This window comes from Archocentrus centrarchus, chromosome 1 (assembly GCF_007364275.1).
Source record: "Archocentrus centrarchus isolate MPI-CPG fArcCen1 chromosome 1, fArcCen1, whole genome shotgun sequence".
Taxonomy (NCBI): Eukaryota; Metazoa; Chordata; class Actinopteri; order Cichliformes; family Cichlidae; genus Archocentrus; species Archocentrus centrarchus.
Genome location: NC_044346.1, coordinates 35,500,160 through 35,514,385, shown reverse-complemented (window position 1 = coordinate 35,514,385; position 14,226 = coordinate 35,500,160). Strand labels below are relative to the sequence as shown.

The following is a 14,226-nucleotide window of genomic DNA, read 5'->3' as shown; positions in this document are numbered from 1 at the left end:
TGAGTCTTTGTTCCCTCGTCTTACTTGCTGTTTTATTTTGATAGGTGTCTGGTCCTTGTGTATTATGTTCAGTTTTGCTTCCCCTTGTCTCGTCAGTGTTATTAGCGTCACCTGTGTTTCCACCTGTTTCCGCTTCTCTCATTAGCCCTCCTGTGTATTTAAGTCCTGTGTTTTTGCTGCCTGTTGTTGTGTTGTCTTATGATTCCCCTGCTGTGTGTATCCTGTTTTTACCCTTTGGAATTCGAGTCAAGTTATTTTTTGTTATCCTGAATTTGCCGCTGGTTCTGTCCAGTCCTGCCTTTGGTTCTGCACTCGCCAATAAAGCTGAGTTTATATTTTACCTCCGTCTGGTGTATCCCACGTTGGGGTCCTCTTCCTGCCTGCCACACAGCTGTTCCATGACAGAACGACGCGACCAGAATGGACCCCGAGGATACAGAATTGTACAGTGGCTCTTGCCTGGCTCTGGGAGGACCCGCGTATCGGAAGGGTCCCTGATGCTGACGCTCACCTCCCCCACCCAAGCAGTAGGTACTCCGAGTGGGCGGGTTTTTTCTGGCTCCATCCGTTCACTCCCCTGTCTCTCTGTATGCTAGCCCCTCTTCTCCTCACAAATCCACACTGGGAATTCCCGGCAGCAGTGGAGCGAGTTTTCTCCAGAGCCGAGTGGGATGATGCCAGAGGAAGCGTTTTCCCGGTATCTGGAATATAGGGGTCTCTGGCTACCCAGCACACTCGCTTCACCACCTGTTTCTGAGGTAAGAGATTCTGGCTAGCTCGTTTAGGTTGATACAGCAGACAAGATGCAGTGTCGGTCGGGACACCGGAATGATGACAGGATATGACGTATTTGCCAGCAGGTCAGATGACTGCGGTGATTTATTGCACACTCAGTGTTGAATCAGAATCAGAATCAGAATCAGAAGGTTTTTATTGCCATATGGGTGAACAGGTTCACAGCATTAGGAAATTGCTGCGGTACTTCGTGCTTACAGAAAAAAAAACAAATAAGTATAAAAACTATAAGACAATATACAAGTATACAAATTGCAAATATACAGAGATATTAGAGCTATAACTATAGCACAATATTACAAAATTACAAAATATACAGTGCAGAGACTAATTAAAAGATAAAAAAATGTAGACTATATTCCACTAATATGTACATCAGTGCAGTCAGACAGGTGCATAGACATAGGGTCATCAGCGTTTGTGGAGGGTGGTGGTAACAGTCTTAGGGTAATTGTTCATGAGTCCAACAGCAGAGGGGAAGAAACTGTTCTTATGGCGGGAGGTTCTGGTCCGTATGGACCGTAGCCTCCTGCCTGAGGGGAGAGGGTCAAAAAGTCTGTGCCCAGGGTGAGAGTGGTCGGCTGTGATCCGACCTGCACGCCCCAGTGTCCTGGAGGTGTACAGGTCCTGGAGAGATGGGAGGTTACAGCCAATCACCTTCTCAGCAGAGTGCACAATGCGCTGTAGTCTCTGTTTGTCCCTAGTGGTGGCTCCAGCGTACCACACAGTGATGGAGGAGGTGAGGATGGACTCAATGATGGCAGTATAGAACTGCACCATGGTCCTTGCTGGCAAGTTGAATTTCTTCAACTGCCGCAGGAAGTACATCCTCTGCTGGGCCTTTTTGATGACAGAGGTGATGGTGGGCTCCCACTTGAGGTCCTGGGTGATGGTAGTTCCCAGGAAGCGAAAAGAGTCCACTGTGGTGATGGGGGTGTCAGTCAGGATGATGGAGGGTAGAGGGGCTGTGTGCTTCCTAAAGTCCACTATAATCTCCACTGTCTTCTGGGCGTTCAGTACCAGGTTATTGTGGCTGCACCAGGACGCCAGACGTTTGACCTCCATCCTGTAGGCCGACTCGTCCACGTCTGAGATGAGTCCGATAAGCGTCATGTCGTCTGCAAACTTAATAAGCTTGACAGACTGGTGGTCAGAGGTGCAGCAGTTGGTATACAGGGAGAAGAGCAGAGGAGAGAGGACACAGCCCTGAGGAGTGCCGGTGCTGATGGTCCGGGAGTCCGAGACATGCTTCCCCAGCCTCACGTGCTGCTTCCTGTTCATCAGGAAGTCAATGATCCACCTACAGATGGGATCTGGCACGTTCATCTGGGACAGCTTGTCTTGGAGGAGATCAGGGATGATGGTGTTGAAGGCAGAGCTGAAGTCCACAAACAGGATCCTGGCGTAGGTTCCCTGGGAGTCCAGATGCTGTAGGATGAAGTGCAGAGTCAGGTTGATGGCGTCGTCCACAGACCTGTTGGCTCTGTAGGCAAACTGCAGGGGGTCCAGAAGGGGGGCTGTGAGGGACTTGAGGTGGGACAGCACCAGACGCTCAAATGACTTCATGACCACAGAAGTCAGTGCCACAGGTCTGTAGTCATTTAGTCCAGTGATCCTTGGCTTCTTGGGGACAGGAACAATGGTAGCGGTTTTAAAGCAGACAGGCACGTGGCAAGCCTCCAGTGAGGAGTTGAAGATGTTCGTGAACAATGGGGCAAGCTCGTTAGCACAGTGTCTCAGGTGCCGTTTACACGAGACCGTTTTCATTTTGAAACGGTGTCGTTTTGATGCGTTTCGGCCTTGCGTTTACACGACAACGGTGTCGTTTTGATGCGTTTCGCCCTTCTGTTTACACGACAACAGAGTGAAAACGATGTGTTTTGGAAACGGGGTCCAGAGTGGAGCGTTTCAGAAACGCACCGGCTTGCGTTCTCGTGTAAACACTTGAAACCGGGGTGATTTGAAAACGCTCGACTCGCACATGCGCACTCTGGTTGCGACGGCCAAAGTTTTTCGCGCACGCGCAAATTGGTAAACAATACTCGCTATGGCGGATTCACGAGTGCTTCTTGTGCTGCTCAGTCTTTTAAACTTAGCAGCCCTTCTTCAACAAAATGTACATTTGCTACACCATCATGTGGATCAACGGAGACGCATTTCTATCATGCGTCAGGTTCTGAGCGGGCGTGTTCGGCGACGAAGGGCAGCAAGAAGGCGCTTCTGGAAGCGGCCTGGGAGGACAAGCAAATGGTGGGATAACTTTGTGGCTGATGTGGTCGATGGCGATGAATGGAGGGAAAATTTTCGAATGTCCAAAACATCTCTTGTAGCCCTGTGCGAGGAACTTCGCCCTTACATCGATGGTGAAAATACAACCATGAGAGCGCCGGTGGATGCACTCACAAAGGTGGCGTGTACAATTTATTACTTAAGTGATGAGGGCAGACTGCGGAAAACGGCCAATGCTTTCGGTTTGTCACGGGCAACTGTGTCGATAATTATCAGGCAAACCTGCCACGCCATCTCTGTTCACCTCGGACCAAAATACATACAGCTGCCGTTCACCGAACCAGAGGCACAAAGGCTCGTAAACGGATTCCAAGATGCTCACGGTATGCCGCAGTGTTTGGGAGCCATCGACGGAACACACATCGGCATTAAACAACCATCAGCTAACTCCACAGACTACATTAACAGGAAAGGTAATTATTCCCTAAATGTTCAAGCGGTCTGTGATTATAAATACAGATTCATGGACGTTGTTATCAAGTGGCCTGGAAGTGTGCACGATGCCCGCGTCTTTGCGAACTCAAAAATAAACACTTATTTCAAGACTGGTAAAATCCCTGCCCTAGCAAAGCAAATTGTTGATGATGAGGAACCGGTTCCAATTTTTCTTCTGGGGGACCCCGCTTACCCTTTATTGCCGTACCTCATGAAGGAATACTCAAACGGTGGTTCAACTGCACAGGAACAGTATTTTGGACTTTGTTTGTGTCGAGCGCGAATGGTTATAGAGTGTGCCTTTGGCAGACTCAAGGCCCGATTTGCAGCACTCAGGCGACCAATGGACATTAACCTAAAGGACTTGCCCCATGTGATTTACGCATGTTTTGTCCTACACAATTACTGCGAGGCCGCACAAGAGACTGTGGATGCACAATGTGTGCGTAACACCATAGATATCGACCACGACTGGCAGCCTCGCACACAGAATAATAGATATGTGACGGACTGCAATGAAAGTGCTGGGAAACGTGTGAGAAGAATTGTCACAAAGTACCTCGATCCATGATTCTGTTTCTGTCATGTACAGTTTCACACTGCATGTAATTTGGAGCTGCCGTCCTGTGATTACTTGTGTAATCAATGTAAATGGAAAACTGCTTATGTAGGTACTGATAGTTTTAGACAGCAGTATGTTGATGTTGCTTTGGGGAAAAAAAAAAAGTTGTGTGTAATTTTTGAGTGATGTTTGTAAACAAATAACCGTTTGAAAGTGCCATTTTCATGCTTTTATTGAGGAAAATAAAATGTCAATACCAAAATCACTAATAGTGCTATACATGCATAAATAGTAAAAAGGTTAAAAGAGCAAGTACAAAGTGGCTTTACAAAAGATGGTGTGCTTTTTACACACCATCTGCATGTCCCATTTATGTACATGAAGTAAACTCCAAAGTCTGTCACAAGTCCAGAAAGTCCCCGTGCTGAGAGTTGTGCTGAGAGTTGTGCTGTGTTGGGGCCCTATGTGCCTGTGCACTGGCAGGGCCGCTGAAAAAATGCTGTTGGGTGTGTGCAAATGGCCCTTGTGCATATCGTCCCATGTGCCCCTGTGCAAAACTGTATGGCTGTTGCTGCTGGGTCATTAGTTGCCCAAGAAGTGTAAAGCCATCTCTAATCGTTGAGGTTATATTGCAAATATTTTCTGAAATTTTATCCAGTCTCTCTGAGTTGCGTCTCTCTGACTCCTCTAGTAGGTCGATCATCCTCCTCTTTAGCTGGAGCTCTTCCAGAACTGCTGGGTCAGAGTGCATTTTCCGCTTCAGTCTGTCTTTCCTATGGTTGGACAGCTTTGCCTTAAAAAATAAAGCAGATGTTATATTATTTGTAAATACGGCACAGATGTACACATCTAAGCATTTTTTAAAACAAACAGCAATTACACCGTTTAGCACTGTTTACTAATACGTACTTCAAGCTCAGCCCGACGGGCTTGTGACACATCCAGCTGAACTGGGGAGGCACCTGGGTCATCCATGGGAGCGTAGCTCATGGCTGGCAAGGGCGTAGAGCTCCGTGAACTCGAAGCTGTGCTGTCCGCCCCACTGTCTTCTAAATCGGCGGTTTCGAGACCTACTTCCAGGGTGCTAGTGGCTGGCGATCCGCCCCATATTTGCTCACAGAGTTAAAAAAACAGGAGCACAACACGTCCATGACCACTACGACGCCCCGAATCCACTGCCTGCCTGTACTTCATCCTTACCGCTTTCAGCTTGCCGGTTACCTGGGCCTTCGTTATTGCGCTGCGGTCGTGCGGAAAGTCTTTGCCATCTGCCGTCCCATTAGCAGGATAATGCTCAAGGTATTCAGCGTGGATGTCAGCGTACCTTGAGTAGCACGATTCCCAGTCTACATTTTCTTGTGATTTTGAGGTTTTGTAATTTAGGGTTGTGTGGAGCAGCAACTCCACTTCATCATCTGTCCACACGAAACCTCTCACACCGGCCATTTTGTAAATAATGAACAATTTGCCGCGCTTCCTACTGAATCCCTCCACGCATGCGCGTCATGCGTAAAAAAACTTTGCAAAAAGAAAACCAACGCCAACTTGTGGCCTGGCATGGGAACTACATCGTTTTCATCGTTTCACGTGTCCTCGTGTAAACGCGGATCGTTTCTGAAACGCTATCGTGTAAACGCAAGGCCGAAACGCATCAAAACGACACCGTTTCCAGTGGAAACGGTCTCGTGTAAACGGCACCTCAGTGTGGCAGGTGAGACACCATCTGGACCTGGAGCTTTGCGAGCTTTGACACTCCTGAACTGCTTTAGCACCTGGTCCTCCTGAATACAAAAGACTGTGGGGGTGGGGGAGGAGGGGGACTCTGGGGTGGGAGTCCTTGATGATGTGGGCTTCTCTGAGGTGTGGGGAGTGGGGGAGGTTGGGGGGTGAATATTTGTGTTGGCTGTATTGTAGTTGGGACTGGTGGAGGTGTGAAGGCTGCTGAACTGATCATCAAAACGACAATAGAACTCGTTCAGTCTATTTGCAGTTTGTAGGTCGTCTGTGGAGTGGGGGGTTTTAGGCTTGTAGTTGGTAATCTGCCTAAAACCTTTCCATACAGAGGCCGCGTCGTTCTCTGAGATCTGCTGCTGTATATTCTCAGAGTGATGTGATCTAGCAGTGGCCACTTCCTTGCTAAACCTGTACTTGGCCTCTTTGTAGCAGTCTTTGTCCCCACTTTTAAAAGCCTCCCTCTTCTCTATCCACAGCTGCTTCAGTTTGGGAGTAAACCAGGGTTTGTCACTGTTATAACACACCCTGGTGCGTGATGGCACAATGCTGTCCTCGCAGAAGTGGATATACGAGGTTACAGTGTCCGTGTAGTCATCCAGACTGTCACAGGCAGCCCTCATTGAGTCCCAGTCTGTAGTTTCGAAGCATGTGCGGAGCTCCTCCACAGCCTCACGGGTCCACTGCTTTGTTGTCCTCACCACAGGTTTTGAGAGCTTCAGCCTCTGTCTGTACGCGGGGATCAGGTGGATCATGTCGTGGTCAGAGAGGCCGAGTGCAGCGCGGGGCACTGCGTGATAAGCCCCGCTTATCGTGCTGTAGCAGTGGTCTAGTGTCTTCTCCTCTCTGGTCGGACATGTGATATATTGTTTCAGTGACGTGCGGTGAGGGTCGTGACTGATGAGGCACTGACGTCATCACATCAGATTTACAAACATATAGCTTATTCACCATTTGATTGGCAACAGTTGTTTTGTTTAACATTAACATAGTCTGAAGCAAACCTTTTAGCTCCGGTGTTGGTCTTCCTTTAATTATTATCTTCTGCTTCAATTGAAAGTCCAGTTTAGAAAATTCTTTCAGTTGAGTTATGTAATCTTCCATGTTGAACATAAGGCCAAGCAACAGGAAAACCTAACTGGCCTTGCTAACTGTTTATGGTAGCTTGCCGCCGAGGAGTCGTAGAGTCCCTGGGATCACCAGCGCCCCCTACCATGAGGCACGAGAACTGCGTGCCTCACCTAGTGTCTCTTCGCAGCAGTTTCATGATCGCTCAACACAAGAATGCATTACACACACATACAGTTGTTAATGAAAAAAAACAAAAAAAAAACTGTGCATTATATACACCAGCTAAAATATAGAAATTTAGTTCATATAGTAAAAGTGTTAGAACATTTTAATAGCCACATGCAAAGGGAAAGTAATCCGGTCTCACTGCATAGCATGCCAGCACAGTTAGTAGTCATTGGCAATGACTATACTGAGCCGCACCACGGATTGCGCAATCCGTGGTGCGGCTCGCCGGGCTGGTGCCTCACCGTTCGTCTCTTAATATTTGACCGGCAAATGCGAAAATTCAGCGATTTTGAAAAAACTAATCTAAAAATGGTGTAGTTAAATGGAAAAGAACTTTAAAATACAAATCACTGAATGAATATAACCATTTAATTTATTTTTTAATTTTATATTTCCACGATGACAGGTGAGGCCGTGCCTCACCTGCCTCCCCTGACTGCACGTCACTGTATTGTTTATATTTGGGAAGTTCCTGTCTCAGGCTGGCTTTATTAAAGTCCCCAAGTACGATGATAAGAGAGTCCGGGTATGTCCGCTCCATGCACAGAATCTGCTCTGTGAGCGCGCACTGGGCCTCGTGCACGTCCGCGTCCGGCGGGATGTAAACAGCAGCCAGTATGAATGAAGCGAACTCCCGCGGAGAGTAGAACGGTTTACAGTGAATGAAAAGATATTCCAGTGAGGGAGAGCAGTGTTTAGCAATCTCTGTCACATCCGTACACCAGCCACTGTTTATGTAGAAGCAGACTCCTCCACCTGTAGCCTTGCCGGAAAGCGCAGCTTGCCGGTCTGCGCGGAGGAGATGAAATCCCTCCAACTGGAGCGCGCAGTCCGGTATCTCCTCACACAGCCATGACTCCGTGAAGCATAACACACAGGATATGGAAAAGTCTCTATTCATGCTCCTCATCAGTGTCACATAGTTCTGAAATAATAATAATAAATCACATTGTCACCATCTCCATAATAAAGGTATTCACACAAGTAGAAAAAATATGTCTTTCCTTTACATGTGCAGAAAAATGGTAGCTTAAATAAACCAACAGGAAGGCATATTAACCACACTAGTAGGTTATCTGGGTCATAGCTCCCTCTACTGGCTAAACCGGGTACTACACAAACAACAGCACATGGCTCACATGGCCGTTCTCCCGCGGAGTAACGCTAATTACCGGCCCAATCTAATGGCGAGTTACAACTGTTAGCCCACTGGACGTTTAAACACTTCTAACATCAGCATTCACATTATATTCATACACGAGGTTAAACAATAGACCTCCGCTGCCGAACGGCGGCAACACGGCAGCGATGCTTAGCTAGGTGCGCCGTAATAAACACACTATCTATAGGCTATAAGAACGATACTCACTTCGTGCATCCACTTAACACTCGGAGTGCCACAATAAAAACACTCTCCAACAAAAAACAACCGTGTTTCAGGCGAAATACACTTAAGTCCCCACAAGTGTGTAACAGTGAAAAAAGGAGGAGGAAAGGAGGAAAAGTCTGCAGCTCAACTTCTGGCTGTGCAGCTCACGGCTCTACTGGGGGTGATTGCGCCACTTCCCTAGCAGTGCACCTTCAAAACAAGAGCCTTTGATACACCGCCACCTCAGCCTATTCTGAAGGGAAGGCAGCTAGGCTCCCAGCAGCGGTGGAGAGGGTCATCTCCGGCGCTGTACAGTATAAAACTTCCAAGCCGCCTGCACCGCCGCTGTCATAGCCCGCTTCAGTGAGAAGGTAGTGTGGCTCTCAGCAGCACTCTCAGCCCACTAGTAGTACAGTGAGTCACTCTGGTGTTTTCTCAGAAGGATCTACAAAATCTCACACTGATTAGCAAGGCTCACATGGTCACCCCTGAAAAAGCTTCATGCCACGAAGCTATGGACTCTGCTGCTCTCTCTGTTTTGGAACAAAAAAGAAAGACAGTCCTTCAAACTGTGGACACCTTGTGTTTAGAGCTGCTTTCTGACCCGTGTAAGGAGGAACAGGAAGCCATCACCACCAGGCTCCAAGGACTAATTGCTAGTTTCCCTTGGCTCTTTGACTTCTTGCATGGTTGGTAAAGGACTTTCTGCTCACCACCCTTCACTGAGGGCCTCCGTCATCAGCTGCAGCACCTCCTCAGCCTCTGTCTCCGTCGTCAGCTGCAGCTTCAGCTTCCCTTCAGCCTCCCTCCAGCCCCAGCTGTAGCTTCAGCTTCCCATCAGTCTCATTCAGAGCCCCTCTCACAATCATCTTCACCACCACCAGAATCACCCAAGCAACTCCTTAAGCAGTCCCAGCTGTCCAGGATGACAGCTGTGTGCCCTGCACTGCAGCCCCAGCCTGCGTATCCGGGGCCTCGCCCAGAGGATCCTGTTTCGCCCGAGGGTATGGTGCCACATCTGGAGGGTCTGGCTCCGTCTGGGCCTCCTGACATCCTTCGCCACATGAATGGCTGCCGCTGGGGGAATGGTCGGCCTCCTGTCTCATCTTGCTGCCACCGCTGGAAGTGTGGTTGGCCTCCCGTCCTGCTTCACCGCCGCTGGGAACGCGGTTGACCTCCTGTTTCGACTCGCCGCCGCTGTTGTGCGTTCAGCCTCACATCTCATCTCGCTGCCGCCAGGAGCATGGTCGGCCCCCTGATCAACCTTGCCTCCATGGTGCTCCACGGCCTTTGAGTCCTGCCCCTTGGCCTGGGCGGCCCCCTGAACTTTATGGACAGTTTTTCTGGCCTAGTGCCGTTTTTTGTTTGGGCCTTGTGTTTTGGTTTAATTCAGTTCTTTGGACCTTGGCCCTCCTGGACTGCTTCGGCCCTCTTCGCCCTCATCTCCTGAATTTTGTTTTGTACTGTTTTCTTGCCTTTTGCCACCGCTTTTGGTTCTGACCCTGTCTTTTTGTTTTGTTTGTTTTTTTTGGCCTGGGTGGCCTCCTGGCCTTTGTTACTTCCTTATTTTTTTTTATTTTATTTTTTTTAAACCTCTGTTTGGCCTCCTGTGTTTTGTTTTTGTTTTGCTTCCCCTTGTCTCGTCAGTGTTGTTAGCATCACCTGTGTTTCCACCTCCCTCATTAGCCCTCCTGTGTATTTAAGTTCTGTGTTTTCTCTGCCTGTTGTCACGTCATTGTCTTATGATTCCCCTGCTGTGTGCATCCTGTTTTTGCCCTTTGGAATTCAAGTTGTTATATTTTGTTATCCTGAATTTGCTGCTGGTTCTGTCCAGTCCGGCCTTCTGTTCGGTTTATATTTTACCTCCGTCTGGTGTATCCCGCGTTGGGGTCCTCTTCCTACCTGCCACACAGCTTTTCCATGACAGCTTGTCTTGATACATTACTTTTTTCTTCCATGCCTCCTTTAAGACCATATTTTTAGTTGTATGTATATTGAAGAAAGTTAATCACCGCCGATTGCAGGGGTTTATTAGCTGCCGGTCTGGATAGCAAAGCTCTGTGTGCTCAATGGATATTCAGAGCAGAGTCTGGTGGGAGCAATAGCTCCGTTTTCAGAAGTTGTTCAATAAACTGTCCCATCGAGCCCCCCTCTACACCCTCTTTCAGGCCGAAGAAGCGTATGTTATTTCGCCGGCTTCTACCCTCCAAGTCATCCAGCCTTTCCCACAGTAGCTGTTGTTTAAGTGACTGAATCAATGCATCTTTTGCAGCCAAATTCCAGTCCTCTATTTCAGTGATACTCGGCTCGGATTCTTCAAGTCTTGCCGCGTGGTTCGCTACCTCATTCTTTATTTCTGTGAGTTTTAGAGTGATACTTTCTTTAAGGCTTTCAATTTCTTCCTTCATTTCCTTCTCTATGTCACGTTTGAATGAAGCAAAGTCAGGTTTAAATTCAGTCTTAAATGACTTAATTTCCTCAAATGTCCTGGAGGCCATACCTGCGAAGCTTGCCATTTCCTCCTCCCCCTGTTGGTCTTGCTTGCTGCCCATGATCTCCGACATGCCAGCATCGCAGCGCAGAGTCTGTTCAGATTTTTTCGTAAATTCTTCTCCCACCTTTCATTACAGTCCTGGTTTGTTTTACGATTACATTTAATTCTATTTTGGGTTTTTTTTTCATGGAGTGATCTTAAGCTGCCATCTTGGTTAACCCAATGTTAAAGTTTTGAGCGTTTTAACAGATATTGAAAATAATGACATCGTCACTCATTTGTGGCTCTCTAGCCCCCTCTTTCAGCCGTTACCTACTTACAACTTTATATTGTTGCCCTTCATCAGGGCTCCTCTCCTGAAGAGCTGGTCCAGGCCTGTTTAGGTCCCACAGCAACAGGAGACGTGTCTGGCGCCAAGTTTCATTCTGCTCTTCAAGACATTTACACTCAGAATGGACTGGTAGACCGCGACTTTGCCAACAGGTAAAGCAAGAAAAAAATTCTCAAGGAATAATAAAGAAAACTATAATTTTTTTTTTTTTACAAATTGTCAGACAAGAATTTCATTTATATGACAAAAAAATCTTCCAGTCCTCCACATCACTTCAATTCTGAGGCTTTCTTGAAAGGACGTGGCCTGATCACTCAGGGCATGTTGGCCATTAAGGCTAACATTCGCAATAAGAACTTTCCCACTGCAAGGGAAACACTGGGTAGAGTCCTTCACACACTACAGGTAAGAAGGATGTAATAAATTGGAACAGCCATGCAATGGAAACTAGAAGCATGGAGGTTCTGTGTGGTATGCATAACGTGTTTTTGTGCACTCTCAGGACTTTTACAGCCACAGTAACTGGGTTGAGCTGGGTTACACAGAGCCATATATCAACCTCATAACCCCAGGCCTTCCCCTAGATAACCTGGCAGGTAAGTGTGTAATTATCATCAGCCATCATTCACCCATCCCATTTCTTTGTCATAAAAAAGATAATATCTATGTATTCTATATAGAATAGACAAAAGAGGAGAGATTGGAGTCTTGCTAAGGGAATGGACAGTGGTCAATTCTGATTGGCTTGTAGCTATTTGTCATTGTCAGATCATCATGCACAAGTCCAAACACTGCACATAATTAACAGGGGTGAGACTTGATTAAAAAAATAAATCGAATTAAATAGAAGCTTTGTAATTAATTAATCAAAAATAATCGCATTTCAATCACATTTTAATATTTAACATGAGAAATATTAATTTAAGTTTGGTTGATGAATGAATCAATATACATAAGCTTAAACTTGAAAATTTTGTTTATTTTCCCACCAGTCTACTACACAGACCAACAAAGGGTGGAAGTGCTCCTGTGATAAGCAAACTCCTGAAATTAAAGTTAAGCATCATAACTGGATAGTTTTAGTCAACATTAATGTCTCACTTGTTATAGTTGGAAATTAATCATTCTCTCAGCTGTATTCCTTGATGTTGTTATGCTTGTTTTAACAGCTTATTTTGAATAAAGACTTAAAATTAAACCACAAAAAGGAGCAAAGGTTCGCTCTCCGTTTAACCAGCTGCTTTACACAGCTGTGCTTCGCACTCACGGTTGGTAGGTGACATGAGCTACGCTGAGGTGAGGGAAGGTGACGCTGATATGAAGGCTAGCCGCTCACTTCCAATCTTTGCGGTCTTCCTGGGCTGCAAAGGACGTGGGCCGGGTCCTTCGAAGGATGTGTCCCCTGAATTTGGACACTGATATAATCTGTATGCCTGGAACTCGTGCACTGAAACGTTCCACGGTGCAAAGTGCAATTGAAATGCGTTAAAATTTTTAATTCGTTAATTTCCCCGTAATTAATTAATTGAAATTAACGCGTTAAAGTCCCACCACTAATAATTAATAAATTTGTTTCTTAGAGTCTCACTAGTTGTTAAAAAGGTTTTTATTTAAAACTACATGTTTCATTATTAGCAAGATACTTGCATATTTCTCAAGCAAACTCCTACAGTTTTTTTTAATTTTTTTTGTTGGTGTAGATGCGAACACTGCTACCTGCAGTGACTGTGCCAGTGGAACTTGCTCTAATCAGCTGCTCCCCAACATCCTAAAAGAGAAGAAACTCACATCTGGCTATATGGGAATCTACTCTTCTCTTAAGCCTAAAGGTATCACACACATATCCATAAATTACATTCATATACACCTTAAAGAAAATAAGGTGTCATTTAAATATGCTTTGACAAGGCTGCCATAATAAATAAATAAGACAGTAAGATTTCACTTACTGTAGTTTAAATCAGGTTATGCTGATATGATTTATTTTTGGTTTCATCTGTGGTTTAATAAAGTTTAACCTCTCCCACCTGTCCTCTGTAAGGTAAATGCAGCCATGGTGGTGCAGCTGATCTCACTAGCACAGAATCTCCTCGAGGAGGCATCAGCAAAGATGAGCGTCGCCAAGACAACTTGGCTTTACACAATGCTGCTGTGAATGCAGCCACAACCGCCACCCTTCAGCTGTTGGAGGACGTCCGTTTAGCTGTAGGGGACGATGACTTCCTGAGGTACTGTAGTGAGATGTGAACAATATCCTGAGTTTGAAAGAACAGAAAATATTTCAAAAGTTTTACTCCAGGATTAAAATGAAAAGTGTATTTTCCTTTCTCACAGAATGATGGGGATTGCTCGCTCATCTGTTGTGTGCTTTGTAATTGACACCACCGGCAGTATGTCAGATGACATTGAAGAAGCAAGATCAATTATTTATGAAATCATTGACAGTTACAAAGGAACTCAAGATGAGCCCTCCGAGTACATCCTGGTGCCTTTCAATGACCCTGGTATGAACCCTTCTACTTTATTGATCGTTTTTAAGAACCCATTAGTAATATTAGTGCTTAGTGGTATTTAAACTACCTATAACAGTTATATATATTTTCTGTATTATCAAATGTAAAGTCCATTTGTGGTGCCTACTGTAAATATGCATGTAGTTACAGTGTGTCTGTAGGAAACTGCTTATATTTGGTCCAAAATACTTTTAACCACAGGTTTGATGCTTAGAGATCTTATTTGTTCTTTTATGTAGACTTTGGCCCCATAATCAGAACAACAGATGCTAATAAGATAAAAGAAGAAATCTCTAAGCTCAATGCAGATGGTGGAGGTGATGCTCCTGAGATGTGCCTGTCAGGACTTCAGGTACTACCATCAGCTGTAACATCTTCACTTGTAACTGGGATTATGATTGGATAGGA

General features: G+C 46.0%; 1 protein-coding gene across 2 annotated transcripts in view; it reads left to right on the top strand.

Annotated features, from left to right (window-relative positions):
* The window catches only part of LOC115781556 (von Willebrand factor A domain-containing protein 7-like), a 63,621-nt gene that overhangs the window by 42,302 nt on the left and 7,093 nt on the right, over nucleotides 1-14,226 (top strand). For both annotated transcript variants that reach the window (XM_030731289.1, XM_030731280.1), the window contains exons 3-9: nucleotides 11,321-11,457; nucleotides 11,566-11,710; nucleotides 11,808-11,901; nucleotides 13,006-13,134; nucleotides 13,347-13,533; nucleotides 13,640-13,809; nucleotides 14,058-14,170. In XM_030731289.1, coding sequence (XP_030587149.1) covers nucleotides 11,321-11,457; nucleotides 11,566-11,710; nucleotides 11,808-11,901; nucleotides 13,006-13,134; nucleotides 13,347-13,533; nucleotides 13,640-13,809; nucleotides 14,058-14,170 — 975 coding nt within the window. The remainder of the gene's footprint in view (nucleotides 1-11,320; nucleotides 11,458-11,565; nucleotides 11,711-11,807; nucleotides 11,902-13,005; nucleotides 13,135-13,346; nucleotides 13,534-13,639; nucleotides 13,810-14,057; nucleotides 14,171-14,226) is intronic.